The 21,676-nt window shown below is 45.5% G+C and overlaps 1 protein-coding gene across 3 annotated transcripts; it reads left to right on the forward strand.

The window, feature by feature from the left end:
- Positions 1–2,808: 2,808 nt before the first annotated feature.
- Positions 2,809–21,452, forward strand: EMP1 (epithelial membrane protein 1). 3 transcript variants are annotated; one of them, XM_059682269.1, is made up of 6 exons: positions 2,819–2,967; positions 11,668–11,908; positions 16,160–16,271; positions 18,106–18,202; positions 18,317–18,457; positions 19,169–21,452. In XM_059682269.1, exons 3-6 carry the CDS (start codon positions 16,194–16,196, stop codon positions 19,333–19,335), a joined length of 483 nt encoding a protein of 160 aa, XP_059538252.1. In that variant the 5' UTR covers positions 2,819–2,967; positions 11,668–11,908; positions 16,160–16,193; the 3' UTR covers positions 19,336–21,452. The 3 variants fall into 3 exon arrangements, with proteins under 3 accessions (XP_059538251.1, XP_059538252.1, XP_059538253.1); XM_059682268.1 differs by lacking the exon at positions 11,668–11,908 and having other exon boundaries at positions 2,809–2,967; XM_059682270.1 differs by lacking the exon at positions 2,819–2,967 and having other exon boundaries at positions 11,667–11,908.
- The last annotated feature ends 224 nt before the right edge of the window (positions 21,453–21,676 follow it).

Consider the following 21,676-nt stretch of genomic DNA (forward strand, 5'->3'; position numbering starts at 1 on the left):
GAAAGCGTTTACACCAGTTCATACTTGAAAATCTGCCCCAGATGGCACCACGCCAGGAGTTGATTCTTATTGCTTCAGAAGGAGGGGCAAATATTGCCGTGTCTGAGCGGCACTGTGGCACTGGGCAAGAAGGGACATTCCTTCCCAAGAATATATGGCTCTATTGGGGTCAGATGAAACTTTGCCCAGTTCTTTACTCATGTGGAAAGCGAATGTGTCTAATCCACTTTCCCAAGGAGGGGAACGGGAGCACAGCAGGAAGGCAGATGAGTCCTACTTGTTTGAATGGACTGAGAAGACACCAGACAGAGCTGCATTCTCCAACCCCAATGCGGTTTTAGACCCTGAACCCTTTGCAGACTTAAAATTGTCCAGCTCACAGCCATGGAAAGAAACAGCCTTACTGCTTTAATCCCTTCCAGAGGCACAATGGACCAGAGCCTCAGCCAGAACAGGTCCAGTTTCCTCCTCAGACTTGATAACTTTGCTTTATAAAATGAGCTCATAATTAACCATTTCAAGGGTTAATTATGATTCTTTAGAGATCCTGGACTGGCATTTATTTTTTTAAAAAATGTTTACACAATTTAGCTTTATGTGCTATGTGTGTGAGTGTGAGTGCTAGTGTAAGTGTGTGTGTGTGTGTGTGTGTGTGTGTGTGTGTGTGTGTGTGTGTGTGTTAAGAGCCAAAGCATTTAACATTTTCTTTCCAAACCCTACATCTCCAAATGTACTTGGAAGGAGAGACTTATTAGGTCCATTAGGAAGACTATGTTATATACTCCCTTAAAATTATGGTGAGAAATCATATGCAAGAGGGCAGGCCACTGGCTCACCCCATTGCCAGGCAGTGGGAAGAGAGTTTGACACTGGCAGAAGGCCTTGGGGGTGAAAAGCAAACGGAAGGGTGGGAGAAGGCTGGGGGGAGTGGTAGAATGCTGCTCCGAGAGAATGTGTGTCATTCTGTTCTTTATAGCCCAAGAGGGTTCCTGGGCCTCACCATCCTGCCCTCCCCGACAGTTAGGCTGCTCAGAGATCACAGGAACCAACCTATTGCTGGGAGTGGCTCCTCTCAAACAGGCATTTTTTATTATCAAACAAGTGATGGGGGAGGCGGGTGAGGAAAGATGGGAGAAACTGAAGCCATCTGCTGCCACATCATCAGTTTTTAATGAAAAATCTACCCTGTCTCATCCTGACAGGGACAGAATTCAGTTCTTGGACTTGGGAAGTTATGGCATCAAATCAGTGTGTGTGTGTGTGTGTGTGTGTGTGTGTGTGTGTGTGTGTGTGGTGTTTTCCCCATCATCTACTTCAGAAAATATTCTCTCCTTTCCATTAACATTTTTTCCCTAAAAAAACAAAACAAAGTTGTATAGGTTCATTGCAGAGGATTTGGAAACTATGACACAGAAGAAACTAAAATGCACCGAGAATTTTACCACCTTTTACCACCTAATTGTATCAATATTAGGTGAATAGCCACCAGTCTGTTTTTGATTTTTTTTTTTTATGGCATCTAAGTTCCAAGAGTACACACAGGAATCTTTCTCACATCTGTGACCCAATGCTCTGACAGTTCCTAGGATGTCATGACCTGCAGATGTTGGTTGAATGAATGAACAAATAAATAACTCCATAGGAATAATTTGAATTGAATAATAGAAATAAAGTTGCTTAGATGTGACAAACTTGGAACCAAGCTGCTACTGCTAATTAACTGTGTCTCCTTGGATCAGTCACTTGACCTCTCTGGGCCTGAGTTTCTTCTTCAGCACAATAATCATTATAGTTAACACTGACTGAGTGCTTACTATGTGCCAAGCATTGCAATAAGCTCTCACCATAATTCTGTGAGATAGGAACCTTCTACCCCCATTTTATATGCAAGGAAACTGAGGCACGCAGAGGTTGATTTGCCCATGGTCGCACAGACAATAAGGGGGAGAGCAGGGCTTGAACTCAGGCATCGGGGCTGTCCTTTCCAGTGGAATGTCTTGGCTGAGATTAGATGACTCCTCCGGCCCCTCCTGGCTCCAGGGCTGAGTGAGGGAGGAGTGGTGCGGGAGGGTTGTGCCAATTATGCTCTGGCCGAGCACAGGAAAGCGAATTGTAGAGCAAGGTCCACATGATTAGTGCATGGAGATCACAGAGCAAAGTTCTCAGCCACTTCCTCCCGACTGTGTGTGGAGTAGGCATGGGCATTCACAGAGCGCAAGGATAAATCAGTTTCTGTTCGACCAGTGCGCTGTCATTCAGAGGCAGCTTTACCTGGGCTCTTGGCATGTGCCCTTCAGCCTCCAGGGCCTCACCTTACAGGACAGTGCACCTGAGTCAGCCAGGGAAGTAAATAAGAAAGAAATCTGATCATTCTTGATCGTGAACAGCACCTGATGCATTTGATGGGAGAGAGAGAATGGGACTCTCCTTGGCCGATCAAATAGGGTTTCAATGGGCAGGACACTGTCCCTTTCCCTCCCCCTTCCCAGAAGAAGTTTGGGCCCATAACTTGTGTTCTGCCTTATCCCCTTGGTAACCAAGTCTTCTTTTTGGTAACGAGGAATGGGCTTCGGTAAACAGATCTATTTGTGTGACTCTTATTACTCATTTGAAGCAATGTCACTCCTTTTTCCACTGTGGTCTGTGTGTCTGAGTCAGAGGGAGCCTAAACAGGCTTCTTTGAATTGATGGCTCACTCCCAACCTCTCTTGACAGCCTGCCAACCTAGAAGGGCGTAGCTTACCAACAAATCTTTTTTTTTTTTTAAGCCAGACTGATTCATAGAAACTCCTTTAAAACACAGGGAAAAGAAACCGCCCATCACACACCCCAGCACACCAGCGCAGGAAACTTATAACCTCGGGAGGCAGGTCCCTCCCCTCACTGTGGTCACAAACCTCCAGAAGAGCAGACCGGGCAGCTGCCAGCTCCTGCCACTCCAGGCACCTCCTTCGCTGGGACCCTCAGGTAGGACAGCTCCCAACACTGTGGGGAAACTCGGAGAATTCTCTCTCCTTTCCACTGCTCTCTTTTTTCTGACCTCACCTAAGTTTTTCTCTTTCTTTTTTCCCTTTTCAATGTTTCTGTGATTCCTTGAACTGAATCTTTGAAACTTTTGGCTACAAGTGGATACTGAGACAACTTTTTCCATAAGGTTCAGAGGACGGGGCTGTAATGATCTTGCAGTGCCTGGGTGCTTGCTCTGAAGATGTGAAGGGAGCAGGGACTTTGGAACACACCTGGATAGGACAGTCTTTATGGAAGAAACACCACAAACCTTTGAAATGACAGGCGGCGCTTGCCAGATGTTTTCCATTCCTCCATTTTGATTCAAAAATTGCTTCAGGACTTGAATTTTGTCTGCTTGGTTGGTTGTTTGCTGGTCTTTTTGGGGTGACGGTGGGTAGAGGGCTGTTCTTCGGTTTATTTTTGCTGTGGCTTTCACTACTGCCTTTCTTGCTTGTTCATTCACTTCTTTTTGAATTGAAGTGTTTTTTTCTCCCCACAGGTTGGGAGAGGTGGGTTTTGTTTAAAGAAAACCGTTAGAGAGAGAGAGAGAGAGAGAGAGAGAGAGAGAAGCAAATGCTTTTTTCAAATAAGACTCTGGGAGGGGTTCACGTAATAGAGTCTGGAGCCCGAGCTCCTTCTCTCCTTGGCCAGATGTGCAGGATGGGAGAGGAAGGAGGGAAACTGGAATTGGGGGAGAGGGTAGGGCAGGGGAACTTCATTTGTTTCTGTAAGAAATGTTAAATGGCTTTGTGCTTCCACCCCAGAAATTGCTGGGTTTTAGTGCTGAGGGAACAGTTGAGAAATCAGAAGTGATTTAAAAAAAAATGTGTTTTAGGTGGATGTGGAATTTTTCTAAAAGGAAGGCAGTCATTGTTCGGGGACGTGTATCGTCTCACGCGTCCAAGTTGTGGTTGCACAGATGCAAACACTCGTGCTTAATCACGCAGTGAATCTGGAGAAAGGAAGGAGTAGGTGCTTTCTGTTTGCTCTTTTTTAGGTTAGCATTTTGGTTGAGGTGTGGCCTATTTCAACATAGTTACGGGTGGATTCCAACCCCCGCCCCCCCTCCTGCACCACACGCACATAAACAAGAGGACGAAAATGACAGGATTCAGCTTGTCTGGTGAAATTAGACTTTTCCTTTAGAAACGCAGTCCGTTGGAAGGGAAGGTTTAAATGTAATCAGCCTGTATACATTGTACAGGCAATGCTTCTGGGAAAACTGCCCTCAGGGGGATGATTAAGTAAATGCAAGGGCAACTTTTCGAGATGCAGGGAACTCCCACACTTGCTTCAAAGGTTTTTTTATTTCCAGATTACCTGATATGGATTAGGAAAGTCATTATTAAGTTGATAGTAATGGTATTCTATGATGTTAGTACACATCTTTTCATGTTGCACGGATTAAACTAATAAGCTAATAGCAAATAGAAAATACGGAAAATTCTGTGTGCAAACCATCATGGATTGCATTGTTTGTGCCCCATTTGATGCTATACTGTAGTTTTATAAATGAGATAATAGGCTGCGTGTTATTTCCTGGGCTTTGAGGGCAACTGAAAAAAAAAAAGCAATTCTGATTCCCGCTTTCCCCTCTTCCTCAAAGAAGTAGTGAGAGTCCTTAGCGAAGGCAGTTTTTCTAGATCGCAGCTGGAAGTCTTTGACAAGGCTGAACTGTGAGGGTTATATTCTCCTCCCCTGCTGCCTCTCACCCTCAGAGGAGGATCGAATTCCACCCCAGACTCTGAAGAATGGGGCGGGGGCGGGCGCTGTCTGGAGGGCTGCAGGACATCCGGTCTAGCGTTCCGGTCAGAGGACCCCCCAGACTGTACAGTAGTGCTTTGAGGGCACTAAACTGTCCTGGGAGTTGTCAGAATGCCGTCAAGGACCAACCCAGGGCAGATCACATCTCAGAACAGACGCTGGCTACCTCCCAGGAGTTCAGGGCAGACCTCTGAGGAAGGAAGGACATCCTTCCACAGACCACTGGAAAGACTCACTGTGGCTTTCCCAACCCTTCCCACTTCCCTCCTGAGACCAGCGTGGGCCCATGCAATCCCCAGGGGGACATGCAGACATGGGGGGGTGTGGTTACCGAATGGGCTTCACCAAGGCTGTGCTGGAGATGAAGACCCTCTTGGCTTGGTCTGGCTGGCTCTGTGGGTTTTGGTTCATGCCGGACCACTGAGATCAATGGGTCCCGCAGGAAGAAGAAAACAACTTTTTATAGGCTCATCAGGGCCTAATGGGGAACACATCTGAAAAAGTGGCCAGAGAAAAGGGCACAGGACAAATTTAGTTATATTCCATCCTTAATTGTTTTCTCAGTTTGGGAGGGATCTTGAAGATCCACTTTTCCATTCTCCTACAATATGCAGAAATCTTATTTTTACACCACCCTGGACAGATGGCCATTTGACATTTCTTTAACATTTTGGGGTGGGGGGTGGGAGGCTCAGTACCTCAGAGTGCACGTCCATGCCCACCCCCCTTTGCTGGAAAGCTCTAATGATTAGAGTTTCTTAAATCCAGCAAAATTGGGTTTCTAGAACTTCTATTCTCTGTTCCTAACTCTGCCGTCCTGAAGCAACCCAGAATATATTCCATTTTTGTTGTTGCTGCTCCACCCAATGCATATTACCCTCTAAACATTTAACCCTTACTTAATTGCTAATGGATCAAACTTGATTATGAATATTATTGCCTGAGACTCAGCAAAGGAGCAGGAAATATTTTGAATCGTTGAAACTATGCATGTAGTAAAGCATAGCCATATGATTTGAGTCCGAGGTATTTCATTTTCTACACATGAATATAGTTCCTTAACTTACCACCTGTATACACAAAAGCTCAGAGACATTCGGGACTCTCAGATATACATACTCAGGGGGACACACCCAGTTGCTCCCCACAAGGTCATGGTTAAATCAATTTAATACCAGACACAGAGGCTTCTAACTTGGCCATCTGGGGGTTGTCCCTTAACTTGGTCCAGAGTTCCTGTAGCCCGTGCCTTTACACTGTTACCACCTGTCATGGTAACTATGGGAACAGGCTGCCTATCGGTGTAACCTGGGTCTAATTGCTGGCAGGTGATCTGGATGTCAATCCACTGAGGGAGCTCGTCATCCTTAACCAGTACAGGACTGGGATCTTCTGACCACGAACTTCCCGTTTCCAATCCTCTTCCCAGTTCTGCCCAGATGACTCTGATTTCTATTTAGTGATCAAGGGAGCCCAAATATGGTTCTGATTAGTAGTTTAATGAATTCCCAGCACCCCACCCCAAACACAATGTCTCAAGATCATACTTGGTAACCCTCCGGTCCCTGGCACTGGCTAGGTAAAGTCATTGCTCTCAATTTAATTGGAAGATTCACTGATAGGAAGCATAAAGATAAAACTACAAATCCTCATGGATGTTGCTCTTTCTCTTCCCTTTTCACAAAATATTGGATCAACGTTTTCTTTCCTGTTGTGGAAATGGTGTTTTCCTGGAACTAAAATGGACTCCTCAGCCTCTAATGCTGGTGGCCTTATGTGGGTGCGGCAGTTTTTGTGTTTTCTGAACCTATTTCATGAATTCTGTCTTCCACTGGGGAAGGTGAAATTGAGAACCCTTTAGGCATAGGTTGAAACTGGTAGCAGAAATCCTAGAGTAGATGCAAACATTGAACAGGAAGATGAAGGGGCTGTGGTCCTGTCCTGACTCTGCTGTGGGACCATGGTTAGGTCACTTGTCTTCTCAATGAACTTGGGGGTTCCCAAGGCCTGTGCAGCTCTGAAATTTATTGTCCCAAGGTCCTAACATTCCTATCTTGAGAAATCCTTGGCTCAGGCTCATAGCTAGTTTAATCCATAAAAATTAGTTGAAAAGTGAAACGAGGCAACTTATTGCATTGAAACAAGCATTTTAGAGGATCGAGGCCCCAGTAGTTTCTTCTAGATTTCTTAGGCATGGGGCTTGCGGGCTTGATCCTCTAATAGCAATGAGCACTCACTCAGCTCTGGGGAGAAAAAGAAGAGGTTTGATTAATAAAACACAAAGAAGCCAGCTCAAATGAGGAGGGGCAGGCTACCTAAGCCTGTCAAGACTGAGAGCAGCCAGGCACCCAATCAGGCTTAGGGAGAAACTGAGCAGGTCCTGGGAAAGGAACTCCACCCTCTTCTTAAGGAGGGAGACTCTGCAGCGTAAGGGTGTGGCCGTTAAGGTGTGGATGGGAGCCAGTGAGGAACAAATTGAGAGGAGGAAAGGGAAGCTACTAGGAGGAAAGGGCAGAGGAGGGAGCAAATGGAACTGCCTGTGTTTCCCCAGGGCCCTGTGTGTTGGGACAAAGAAGAGGGAAATGGAAAGGCCTAGAAGAGGGAGAAAAAGCAAAGTGGACAGAGAAAGACGAAGGAGGTGAAAGAGCAAGACAGAAGTGTGAGGATGTTTCCACTCCTAAGTCCCTCCCTCTTGTTTGGGGATCATACACCCTTCATGTTTCAGGACACTCCTCAGGTTCAAACATTCTGTTCACTGTGCCCGGTGAAGAATCTTAGTTGCGCAGGCACAAATGTTGGTCAATACATCCTTGGTATCATTTGTGTTTCCATGGAATATTGTGCCAATAGGTCAGTGATTTTCCAGACACTTCTCAACTCTTTTCAGATCAGAGCTGAGAGCCAAATGAGGTCCTTGATCCTTAGACTTCTTCCTTCAAGTAATCAAGGGCCCCTCCTCCACGGGCTGGAGCAATAGGTTATTGGAGAGAGGATTCCTATGCTGAAACAATGAGTCCGGCCAGTGGGTGTGTTCACATTTAGCATGGAGAGGGCTGAGGCCTGGAGCTTCCTTTTACTTTGTGATTCCGTGGGGAGGGGACTCCGTGCTGAGGGTAGGGGCCAGGACGGAATGTTTGAAGCTCATCTCAGGGCTTGCAGTGTGGGGATGGGTCTCGGCCTTTGGTGGCCAGGCGGGAAGAAGCAGTGGCCCTTGAAAGACCCTTTGTTTTTGCCAGTGGTACTGTTCTGAGGGGCTGTGTTGACTCCCTGACTGACTAGGAGGTAGCAGGGGGAACAGGGTAGTTTGGGAACTTCTGCTGAACTCTAAGACCAAGACAGGAGCGAGATCACACTGGAGTGGAAGAGGCCTGCCTAGATGGCGGGAGATGGTGGGCTTCAGTTCTCATTCTGCTTTCCCTCTGGGGACTCCATTTCCTCCTTTGTCCAGGGATTGGACTGAATAACTTAACCACCTCTGAACTTCTAAACAACCAATTGCCCTAAGAAAGAGCGACAAAACTCGTAGCCCACCCAGTGCTCTCTGGGCACCTCCCAGCTCGTGGCCACCCCCCAAGGCTGCAGCTTTGCTGGTTGAAGCATGTTGCCGCCATCTACTGTCGACCCGCCCAAGCGCCGCTGGGCCCGGGCCACACCTTGATTTTCTTCCCAAACCCTAGTTATTATTTTGGCAACTTCTCCCTTGAAGACTTTCTGGCTGCCAGAGTGCTCCTCTTTGTCAGCAGCAGAAGACACTGATGCTTCCGTCCTCGCCTGGGAGACTTCGCCCTAGGGCCTGACCAGCTGCGGTCTGGGGGCGTGGGCTGGCTGCCTCTTCGCAGCCCAAGCCTGGCCTCAGCCTTTGCAGATGTGGCCCTGACCCATTCCCTCCCCGGACAAGGGGAAATAAGAGAGACACGGAATTCTCTGTGGGAGCATTTGCAAAACAAAGATTCATGCTATTTGCTTGCCTTCAGTGTAGATGTTGGTCCTCAGATTCTGCCAGGGAAGCCCAAAGCCCATTTTGCTGGCCCAAGCCTCTCATTTTACAAAATTGATCAAAAGAATAACCAGCCACCGTATATAGCCTTTGTTCTGTGTCGAGCATGGCCCTTTAATCCTCACATCAACCCTATGAGGTTTATAGGTCACAGTTAAGAAGCATGGAGTCAGCAAATCACCACGATGTATACTTTAAATGTCTGACAATTTTATATGCCAATTAGACCTCAGTAAAACTGAAATTAAAAAAAGAGAAAAAAGAAGTGGTAGAGTCAGGATTTGAACCGCAAACCTGTGAGCCTTACCATTAGGTACTGCCGCTCTAGGAGCCATGGACCAGGGAGGTTTTGTGATTTTCCCACAGTCAGCAACTGGTCAGGCTGAAGTTTCATGAGAAGCTGGTTTTCTAATAGGTGCTCTTCTTCTTTTTAAAATAACATGCTTGCCCCCTCACTCCTGCCCCCTAGTCCCTCCTCCCTAACTATGTGAGCGTCTGTCTATACCAGTGCCGATAAACACTACCCTTTCCATAGTCACCCCCATTTATGATACCCAGCACTTGGGAGATGCAGTCTCCCCTTTCCCCAGGATCATGAAAAAAAAATAGATGTTTTTCTTGGAGCATGGCGATCCTTGTTACTTTTGCTGCTTGATGGCTGATGTTTCTCCAGGTCATAAAAATTTCCCTGCACTTAAAAACATCAGGCCTGGTACGATGTGTGCATAGTGAGGAGCAACCCGGAGTTCTCGCCTCCCACACCAAGTGTCAGACATCCCGGGGCAGGAGGAAATGGTTCTTTAGGAGCTTTCTCTTCACATGTTTCCCATGGAGAATGAATGCCCCCCTGCCCCACCCCTCTGTGAAAACAATATTTAGAATGGCAAGTACACTTGATATCAAACAACAATAACACTGGCCAGAAAAGCTCATCCAAGGTCTCATCCACTGGCCTGACTTGAATCCCAGCCTTTTCCTCCTCCGGATGCATCCTCCATGGCCGCTCCAGAAGAGAGTGTTTCCTTTTCTGCCTTTGTGTGAAATGGACATCCACTGTGCCCACGCAAATGCTCCCCGGTGGGAAACAAAGACATCAAAAACAAACCAACAAAAGCAAAATTGACCCGAATGTGTGGAGGCTGGGAAGACGTTCGTGCCACAACCTTACACAGTGTCCTGAGGGAGCAGCCGCCGCCGGAGTTTCGGGTGTCATGCTGAGGAAGATGGCACGGAGACGGAGGCGCGGGCTGACTCATGGAGATCATATGACTAGGAACAACTTGGCTTTCACCGTCTCTTGTGCCTCGGAGGAAGAAGCCCGCCTTTGGTCAGATGGTGTGAGAAAGCTTTCTTCAAAGTTTGCAGTTATCCAGAAAGAGGGTGGGATGTCACCGCTGGAAAAACGTCAATCAATGAAAAGGCGGAGTGGTGTCTAGCAGTCGAGTCTCTCAGGACTGTGTTCTCACCTGATTGAGATTTGGGAACCTAAGGTGGTGCCCTCTGGCTAATTTTCTGATAACCGGAAAGTTCTGTTGCAAAGGTAACCATTTTAGAAATGGGCTGAAGAGGAAGCATTAGACAAAGGGCAGGACGAAGTTCAGGGGAGTCGTTGCCAAGAGAGACGCTGATGCATTGCAGAAGGACCTTCCTACTTTGGGTGTGTGTGTGTGTGTGTGTGTGTGTGTGTGTGTGTGTGTGTGTGTGTGTCTTGGGAGGTAGTGAACTCCCCGTAACCAGAGGAGTTTAAGCCTGAGTTAGATAGTTCCTTGGTGTAGTTTTGTAGATGAGTTTTCATGTACTTGGGAGGAACTGCAGTCCAGAGATTCTGTAACTGAATTAGAAAAGTTAAATCCATGGACAAATTAGTGTTTAGAAATTTAAGGTATTATCTTTTCACTCACTTATTTCCTCTGGAATAAAGGACAATAAGCACATATATACCCCCTATCTAGTCAAATGTACTGAGGAGATATTCATACATTTATATAGGTTTTTATATGGAAATATATAACAAGAGTTTGCATGTAATAAGATGCTCAATACATAGTTATAGTAATATATAAATAATGTCTAAAAATAACAAGGACAAAAGTTTATGTTTTAAAAGGAAACATTTTCCCTCTAGAATTCTGTTTTTTATTATAAAATCTTCAGTCTCTTTGACAATGATTATTTTTCTATCAAGAAGAAAATATTTATTTGCTCACTGAACAGATATTGATTCGATACCTGTCATACACAAGACGCTTCCCTCCTTCAGGAACTTAGGGTCTTCAGGATGGGGGAGCCAAACATTTCCCCAAATAGCTGCCACTAGTGGTTTTCATAAAGGGCAATGGAAGAGCTGCAGCATAACAGGGGGAAATGACGACTTCTGGCCTCTGTATCTGGGAAGGCTTCCTAGAGGGGGCAGGGTTTGAGTTTTTTGAAAAGAATTTGATAGGTAGTCACTGGAGAAAGGATGCTTTTTTCTTTCTGAAACCCAGTTCCTGTGATCCCCACATTCCTAGGATTGCCAGGGCTGGAGTGCCTGCAGAGTTTGGAGTCTCTTTTTCCTGGTGGTGGGGAGTTTGGAGAATTTTGAACAGAGGAGTAACATGGTCAGATAACACACTGGTAGTGTGGAGAGCATATTAGAGGGGTCGTTTAGGAAAAGGACCTTGGTCCTGGCTACGACATGAATTGGACAAGGACAATGGTAGGTAAAGAATGGATACAAAATAAATAATGGAGGAACAACTCATGGCCAGATTGTGATGTTTTGGGCAATGAAAGCAGGACGAGAGGAAGGAGAAACAGGGGACTTAGCATCTGGCTGTTATTACTCTCTTCTCCCCAGAAAAGCCTGGGCCATCTTGGGCTGCCAGGGAAATGACCAAACTGCCTTCTCCAGCCAGCCAGCGCCTCGGGCTTCCCATAAAGCTCTCTTGCGCCATCTGGTAGAGGATATCTCCACTAGCCTTTGTCTGGGAGAATCTCACCCACTCTCCGATGAATCATGGACACTGGAGCTCTGCGGGACTCTCCTGTTGCTCACAGGGCCCTGGCTCCCTGTTTCTGATTATGTTATGCCGCCAGGCTCAGGGTATTCTTCAATGACTCAAGCCCGGGATTTCCACCACTTCCTTTGCTGGAGAAGTAGGTTTTTGGTTACTCTGTTTTATTGTATTGTTCCCAATGATTGTACCACAGATCACCCTTAAAGAATTACTCCCCCCAGGCTCTGATAGCAGCTTAATAAGCACACAGACAACATGGCAGGAAGAAGTTATCTGACCCAGAGCTTAGCAAACATGAAGCCAAATGACCAACATTTTTAGGAGTCGATTATCTTAAGGTCTCCGTAGTACTAGTTTCTCATTAAAAAAGAAAAGGTGTCCAGAAGGGCCTGATAAATTTTTCATAGTCTGAGGACCTTAAAAGTGTTAGGTTTCCCAAGCAAAGGCAAAGAGGCAATCAATGCAAGGCAGTCTCAGAGCTATGTTCCTTCTATTCTTTCATTTGTGGGAGGAAGGTATTAAGAGGGAGTCGAGAAACCAACAATCACTTAAGAGGATGGAGGCAACGGAGGGCAATTATCCCCCTGCCCACAGGAGGTCATCATTTACAGCCTCCATCACCAGCAATTGTAATCCTCAGGGCCATTTCCAGGAACTGCAATACATTTTCTATTAGCCAAGAACTTAACCCAGATCTAGAATGGTTGTGAGGCTTGTATCTGGGACAGGTGCATAAAGAGACAGCTTCTCTAGTGTGGCCTGGGCATTGTGGGGAGGAAAGGAGAAGCGTGGTCAGAAACAACAAATGGCGGCAGTGGAAAGGGAACTGACAGGCCTGTGCCTTAGGGCAGAAAGAAGAATCTAGGAGGGATAACAGAGAACCCATGTGTGGCTGTTAGTCTCTTACCTCCATTTCTCTTAGCAGTCACTTCTCTCTAGAGTTAACATTCATGCCTCCTATATTTTTCTCAGTTTTCCACCCAGCCCCATGGAGCTTTGACCAACCTGTGTTGGCATGTTGGGTTGGTGAGGGTACAGGGGGAGATCTTCCTCTGCTTACAATGGTGGGTGGAGAAATGTGTTCCTGGAACCCCAAGTAGTATAGTCAGTGGATATCCTATCCTTTAAGGACACTGTGCATTGACTAGCTCTGGTGGCCTGTATCTGAGAGTCTAAGCACCAAAAATAACCCTATTGTTATGGGAGTTCCCAACAACCAACCAACAAACTTTGGGACTGCCCAGTGCACAAAATGCTGAGAGAGAGGCAGGCATTGCACCCAAGTAGTCAGAATTGCAATATTGTTATTGTCTACTTCCTGGTTCAAGCTGCCCAGCTACGACTAGGGGTATGCTTTGCATTGGAGAGTGCCATCCACGGCATTTTAGAGAGGTGTGAGGGGGAAGTCAATTATTGTTTTAGTGGAACATGCAACCAATACTTCCAAGGATATTAATGCTCAGAAATGGTCTCTTTTTAGTGCTATGAAGCAAGATATACACCAGGGCAGGAAATGAGTCTCCCTGGAAGCTACACTGCAAGTGATGGGTGTATAGAAATCAAGAGAGCAGGATCTGCTGTTATTTAAACCCATCTACTCTGCTCTTTGTTAGATCCCCAGACATTCACCCATTAGGTGCCACTCAACCTTAAAGATCTAAGGGTTGTCTCCCACCCAACTTCCTTAGGCTGGGGGTTTCTTTCCTGGGGGTCATTATTATAGGGACTGAATAACTAGGAATGATCCAGGCCAGAAATTTAAAGATACAGTTCATTCTGTTTCCATATATGTTGGGAGGGCCACTGAAAGCAATAGAAGCCTTTCTACACTGACAATGGATGACACCAAAAAACCTGACAAATTTGGGGCAGTGAAAAGATGAAATTATAAGTATAAAGTGATAGCTCCACTAAACAGCCACTACCTCTGGCTGTATCCAGAGGCCAAAAGCAAAGAAAATTGTGTTTTCTGCACACTAAGAACACTTGCCATTCCAAGACAATGTGCTCCTTTCCTTGGTGAGTAGATGAACACAATCACAGCAGAAATCTATGATGAAAGAGAGTCACTGATTTGCTTGATTTTACCCGCTCCCCCTCCCAAACTCTCCTCTTGCCTCCACTGGGCAGGAGACAATGATTGGATAGGGCTGTGGTTTAGATCAGAAGTGAGATGTGCAGGCCAGGAACTCGAGTGCCCCAGGGGTGTGTGGATGGGCCAAGGTGAGGATGCAGGGGTGGGGGCGGGGGGGGGAGATATTTGGAATGCAATGATGTTCAAGTCATCAAAATGGAGAGTGTGGCCAGGTATAAATCAGGCAGACAGAAAATGCTATTGAGTCCCAAAAGACATGAAAGGCTGAGAAGAATGAACTTTCTCCTCCTCATTCCTGAGGTCTCCCACTCAAGCGGCAAAGATTAGTCATAATGGCAACTTGTAAGAATCATTGCATATACACGCCCTTGTGACCTGGATGGCAGATATCCTATTACTTGCACTTTACATGGGGCAGCCTGGTGACTGATTGACTGGTTTGGGTTGGCAACAGTTTCATATAATAATCATAGTTATAACCGCAACCAAAGCAACCCCCTTAGTACCTGCCATGTGCCAAGCACGGTGCTAGGAGTTTCACATATATAATCCAATTTAACCCTCATATTTCCCTGTTGCAATCCTCCACTTCATATAGGAGGAAACAGACCAAAAGGTCAAGTAACTTTATATGAGTCTAACTCAACCTCTGTCTAATTCCAAAACCTCTTTTCACGGTGCATTAAAGTCAAGCAGAAAATCGTGGAGTTGTGTAAGAGCCCGAGAAAAGCAAAAATGAATTTGAAGGCCTGGGGAGAGTATTCACAGGAGACACATGAAAGCTCCAAGTTCTCCCCTGAGGCCACAGGAGAAACTTCATCATTTTTGTCACTCACAGTGAAATTGGACAAATTCCTACAAAATAGCCTGGGTGGGAGGGAAGTGCTTAGATTGGGAGGAAGGGCGGGGCTTGTTGGAGCAAGAGTGGAAGTGTCTGCCTCTCACGCTTGGCCTGTAAAGAGCAAGGCACTCTAGTGTTTCCTGAGCAGAGATAAAAGGCACCTGAAGTGCTGGAATTAGTGCTCTTCAATAAATACCTGCTGCAGTAGGAAAGTGGCTCAAGCACACTCAATGCTTCAATTAAATGAGGTGGAGTGAGAGAGAGTCGTGGGCCGATTGCAGGATGTGCAGAGCCCCTAGGTGGGGAAGTCCACATGTCCCAGGATGCTAGGGTGTGAATAAGCCGAGCCCTTTGCTTTGAAGTCCCTGGGGGCCTGCACTGCATGTGACTGTTTGGGCATGACACAGAACTCCCGCAGCTGACATAAACCAGAATAGCAATGTGCATCCTTCACACTCCCTTTATGTCCTGGGTTTTACGATCAATGGGCTCTCTTTTTCTACACCGCTGAGATTATGGCTGAACACTTTTGTTTATCCACACACATTCTTAATCTATATTAGTTCCCAATTCTCCCACCGTGTGATTTATGCATTTGCCTGTCTTCTGCATTAACTCTTGAAGGACTGGAGTCTGTATAAATGTCACGCACGCGTAGAAGGCACATTTGGTGGTATTCCAAGCTGCCTGCTTCTAGAGCCCCCAAAACTGTCATATTGACTCATGGGGAATATAACACGGCTCCCAGACCAATAGCAGGTTCCCCGCCAAGGGACGCACACAGCCCAAGGCTTAGGCGCAGTGATACAAGTCTGAAATAGTCAAATGTAGGTGATCAGACCATTAAACTGCAATTGCGTTGTTATAATTATTGAATACGAAACAGCACGATAATAATAGAAGTTGTGGCTCTCACATTATATATCTCACCTGGGATCCAATTAGTCGCCTCTTCAGTCTATGGACACCGAGTTATAGCTGCTATTCTGTGTGACGCATCCATTTTTATGACAACTGCTGGATGCAGTTTGACAGGGGCAAGGACACTGCCCTCGTGGAAAATGGAAATTTATATGACACTGCTGCACTGAAAATTATAGTTGTCAGGAGGCCTTTAAAAAATCCAAGTCCTACGTTTGGCCTCTAAAACACAAATTAAATAAAGTAGTAACAGTTATAAAATGTCCTTTTTGGAAACAGGCTGTTTTGGAGAGATGGGTATATAAGTACCTGAGATGCAGAATTGTGTTTATATTTAAGTACATGTCAATAGACCAATAGGCACGGAGGGAACCAGGCTGTTTTTAGGAATTTATGATGGAATTGTGACGGTTTTTAGTGCAGCGCCTTCAGATTGTAGCAGATAGCTCACAGGTGTGGGAAAGCTGAATTATCTTCTTGCCTCTGACAGTAGTAACCTTTTGTTTCCCTCTTGTTTTCTCCTTTCTTCTCAGGACTCCAAACTCACCAAGTCATCAAAAAGCCAAGATGTTGGTATTACTGGCTGGCATCTTTGTGGTCCACATCGCCACCGTCATTATGTTATTTGTTTCCACCATTGCCAATGTGAGTAACCTTCTTTTGTTTATTCATTCATCCAGGAGTTATTTAAATATTTACATAAAGTGCTACAAAGAACATTTAAGCCACAATCCCTGCCCTTCATGAATTTTCAGCTGAGGTGTGGAAACACACACATACACACTCTTTCTCACACTTCAAATAACTAAATAACAGGAGGATAAAAGTCATCAGTGTCTGCAGGAGACTAGAGGCTGGAGAACTCAATGAGGCTTCTTCAGTCTCTACAGGAGTCTTCCCAGCTGAGGTGGAGCTTGCAGGAGTGCTATGGCTGGGCTTTCTCTTGGCATAAGAAGGAATAGTGGGAGGAGCATAGGGATACATTCCAGACTGGAGTGCCCAGGAGGGAGGGACCAACTTCCTTCAGGGCATAATGAGGACACGTAGGTGTCAGGGGCAGAACTTCCCTTCCTTCTGGGAACCTCGATTAGGAGGGATGGGAGTGAGATGATGAGAAGCTTTGGTTGCCAGACTGATGGATTCAAGTTGTGGGCAGAGAGGAGTAGCCTGTGAAAGTGGAATTTTGCAAGATTATCACTCACTCAAAGGAAACATCATAAAATATTATGGAGGGAGCATGTCCCTTCTCTCAGAACCTTGAGCTATTCTGCCCTCTAGTGCTAGTTTGTAGCATCCAATTTGCTTTTCTTGTGCTTTTCTCAGGAAAAACAAGACAGCTTATTGGACACAAAAACCAAAAACACCCGTCTCTAGATAGGCAAATGATGGATCCAGAATCTGCATAGATCCCTGTCACAGTTCAAGGATAAATGGGCTTTAAAGTTCAGATAGAAGAGTTTTGCCAACATTGGGGTTGGGGGGTGGGGGGGATTATAAGCAAGGCTAATCTAAGCATGACTGTGATAAGAAAGAACTCTTGCCCATGCAGCTTCCCCCAGGCTCTAACTCAGCCATCTGTATGCCAGTCCCCGAGTCTCTCAGGATAACAGGTCTGATGAATGACTTCAAAGTGTATTTGTGGATGCCAAAGTGCTGAATACTGAACAGGAGCAGGCAACTGCATGCCCTTGACCTTGCCTTTTCAGTAATGTGCATTTTAGCAGACACACTCCACGTGGACAGAGTTGGGGGTTTGTTTTCCATTCCTGAAGGATAACTGGGTTTGTTGGGCACAGTAAGAAGGGAGCTGGTACTGTGGTGAGCCGTAGGGAATATATTCTGGCCACTTTCAGCTGCCCCACAGTAAAGCCCTTGATGTACTATTTTGCTATGAAATTACGTTGCATGTTGTGACAATCAAAGTCGGATCCTTCTGTTTAGATGAAAGTGGCTTATTAACCACCAGGACTCATTGCTATTTTCTTTGTTATCCTATGTTTCTTAGTTTTCTCCAGTTGAACATTTTTCCTTATTTTTACCCCCTTTTTAGCCAGGCCCTTACATGACACAATCTTTATAAAATATATATATGTGTGTGTGTGTGCGTGTGCGTGTGTGTGTGTGTGTGTGTATTTTTTTTTCCATTGACTTCGGAGAGGAAGAGAGAGGGAGAGAGAGGTAGAAACATCAATGATGAGAGAGAATCATTGGTTGGCTGCCTCCTGCACTCCCCTACTGGGGATCGAGCCCACAACCCTGGTTCATAGCTTGACGCTCAACCACCACGCTACACTAGCCAGGCAACACAACCTGCATTGAATCTCATTTCCACTAAGAAATGGATTGCACAGCCACATGTATGGCTAAATATGGTGTCTTGCTTAAGATTTGTTCCCGACACAAGCTGATTTGATATTTCTTTTTCTTTTAAAGCAGAGGGTCAGTTTTAAAACAATGTTTTGTTTCCTCCTGATTTCAGGTCTGGGTGGTTTCAGATGTTTCAAGAGCATCAGTAGGTCTTTGGAAAAACTGCAGCAACGGTAACTGCGAGGGACCCCTGCCATATGCCGATGAAGGTATCTATAAAGCTATTGTATTCAGTGCTGACAATTCATGTGATGGGGGAAACGTCCAGCCTGTCGGGGATTGGTTGGTCTGACACCCGTGCTCTCCTGCCCCTGTGTCCACAGATGCGCTCAAGGCAGTGCAGGCCTTCATGATCCTTTCCATCATCTTCTCCGTCATCTCCCTCGTGGTCTTCGTGTTCCAGCTCTTCACCATGGAGAAGGGAAACCGTTTCTTCCTCTCAGGGGCCACCATGCTGGTGTGCTGTGAGTATCAGGCTCAGACTCCAGTTTACCCAGGCAAAGCTTTTAAGTAGATCTTACCATGGGTGCTCCCGGCAACTTGAACAGATGAGCACATGGGTCTGGTTATTTGTTCTCTTTCTGAAAACCCCTGCTAGCTGCTTGGAATAAGAACCCTTGTCTACTTCGTTGTTTAAGTCTAGTGCTCTGAGGCAGCCCCCAAGTGGCGGGCCGCCCACCAGCAGCACTTGTGTACAAAACGCTTGAAGATGTCCGACAGGTGGGAGTCCTCGAAAGATAAAACCGCTGCTCTCAATTATTGCCACTCTCCTTTTCCTTCATTCTTCCCACACACATCCAATTTGGTGGCATGCTTGCATCCCGGGCAGTCTGCCTACATGGGCTGGGCTGTGGGCATAAGGTTCTCTGTTTCACTTCACATTTGCAGCCACAACCCAGTGCAGATGTGAGAGCCCAAGCAACTCTAATTTATCAACAGGACCACCGAGCTCAGATCAGGGCGGATCAACAGAACTACTCTTTGGGGCCAAACAGCCAGATTTCATTTTCCCATTGCAGATGAAGAAAATAGGATCTTTTTAAAATTACAAAACCTGTTCTTGATTTTAATGTAAAAAGAAGAAAGAAAGAAAGAAAGAAAGAAAGAAACCAAAATAACTTCTCTCCCCCCTCCAAACAAACAAAATACCCAAACTTTCTTTTTTTCCATTGCAGGGCTTTGCATTATGGTCGGGGCGTCCATCTACACTCATCATTATGGGAGCAGTTATGGAAGTATATACCCCAAAAGCCACCACGGCTATTGCTTCATCCTGACCTGGATCTGCTTCTGCTTTAGCTTCATCATTGGCATTCTCTACCTGGTCCTGAGAAAGAAATAAGTCTGAACAAGTGTATGGGGATCTGGGGGGTGGGGAAGAGGGAGCCATGGAATCTGGGAGGGAAGTGAAAGTTGCTCTGCAGGAAAAGCCAAGCCAGGGGAGGGGGGAGGGGGAGGGAAGACATGAGGGTGGGAGAGGCTGAAACCCAAACTGTTACTCAGGAGGTTTCCTACTGTCAAGCCCCTGCCCTTGGGAGAAAGTAGTTGGCTAGAACTTCCATGCTCCCGAGATGTGGGCCAGAGAGCCTCTCTCCAGCCACCAGTTCTCAGTTACACACACTGCGGGGGGCCCACCGGCTGCCACACCACTGGCTCTGCTTCTGAGGGTGAATTCTGGGTCTTGCACTGTGGTCCTCAGACCTACTACACCAAGTTAAAATAGCGGTACAAGTTCCAACAAGGACAGATCTTGTTTTTGTACTGAGTATGCTAAGCCTGGAAGCCCTCCTGCCCTCCTGACCCAAAGCAAAACATCGCATTCCAGTCTGAAGGGCCCACAGGAGGGCTTCGGCTAGCACGCCATTATCCCTCTTGAAAACAGATATTTATCTCTGTGCAATTCAGTGGTATTTGCGACAAAATGGTCGGAAGGGATAAAGTCATGAAGCCAAGTTGGTGGGTTAGTTAAATCAAGAAAGAGAACTTTTCACAGTGGAAGGCCTGGGGGGCGGGTAGGGGGTGGTGGAACCCAGACCAGCCCTCACACAGCTGTCCCTCCTGGAGACTTCTTGCTACGGACTTTGCTAGGCCTCTCGCTTAGAGCCAGGGCGGCTCTTCTGGAGTTTCTGTAATGCCACAAATGACCAATTCTGTGGTGAAAGCACCACACTAATTATGGGCTCACGGGGCAGTCTTGCACCAATGCTATATTAGGGTTATGATTTTAGGATTCCCTCTCCCTGCAAGCAATGATTCTTTTGAATATAGAATGAGAGAGACAGACATAGCTCCTTGTAACGCACTCTGTTACTCTCCCTCGAAATTATAAACTTTTCAGGATGTTTTATCTAATTATCCATATTGGGGACCAGAGGCAACTCTGGCTTTCACACTGGCTGGAGTGGTCAGCTTTCCGAAAGCCTGCCTATCCTGCTTCATAGGTGAGGCAAGACAATTCTGGAAGCTTATTGAAACACACACAAACCAAAACCAAACAATAGGTCCTTGGGTGAAAGGTGCTATGTAATTGGAAAGTGTTAAGCATATTAGATTTAAGTCATGATAAGAATGGAGTGCCTGTGCTCCCAGGAAAATAAGAAAATTTCTGTGAGAGAAGTAAAATTATAGGTGATGGCAGATATTTTCTTTAAAGACAATACACACACACACACACACACACACACACACACAAATCTCTGGTGGTGCCAGGTCAGATGGTAATTGATCTGCCTGTTGCCACGGAGCTTTTCTATATAGGACTTAGAAGTAGTATGTTATTCCTGGTTAAGCAGGCACTGCTCTAGCCTGGAGCAGCTATTTTAAGCCATCTCAGATTCTGCCTAAAGGATTTATTTTAGGAAGACATTTCCTTGATCACCATGAGAAGATCTACCTTAGGGAGAATCTGAGACATCTTGCCTACTTTTCTTCTCCTAGCTCTCTCCTCATGTCATTTCTTATATACTTTTCCTTTTTGGGGAGTTGTTATGATTGCTAGTATTTATGTAAAAGGACTCTTACTAAGTATATTTCTCTATGTTCATTCTGGTTAAGGGAATGTTAAGGATAGACCACTGACTTAACTGGGTTGAAGGTAGAGAGGCTGGCAAGCAAAAACTATGGGATAATAAACATTTTACTATCATTTAATTACCATATGATTATAAAAGGCTGTCTTACATGCAGAAGCATACTTATATATCAGATATACTCAAAAGAGATAATCACATTATGTTAAAAAGTCAGACTATGACTGGAGTGAACCATGTAGTCCCATGTCTTTTACTTTGTTTCTGTGCCATTTATGTCTCATGTAACTGCATTACATTGGTGGGTTGTTCTAGTACTGTATTTGGCTTCTTCTTTAATAGATTGATATTTCATATACTATAATTGTAAATATTTTGATACAAATGTTTATAACTCTAGGGATATAAAAATAGATTCTGATTCCCTTCACCGTGTGAATGTTTTCTTTTGAAAAAAATGTAGGAAAATATGGATAACAGTGACATTTATTCCTAATTAGGTTGTCAATCAGTTTGATATGGAACACTTGGCATTTATTTGAGACATTATGCTACTTTCTGCTAATACATTAGACATTTCTACAATAACTTTCAGGCAATTGAATGTTATTAAGTTTAGTTTTATCTTACTTTAATTAAACCTCTTAAGCACAG

The sequence above is a fragment of the Myotis daubentonii genome, chromosome 2 (assembly GCF_963259705.1).
Source record: "Myotis daubentonii chromosome 2, mMyoDau2.1, whole genome shotgun sequence".
Lineage (NCBI taxonomy): Eukaryota > Metazoa > Chordata > Mammalia > Chiroptera > Vespertilionidae > Myotis > Myotis daubentonii.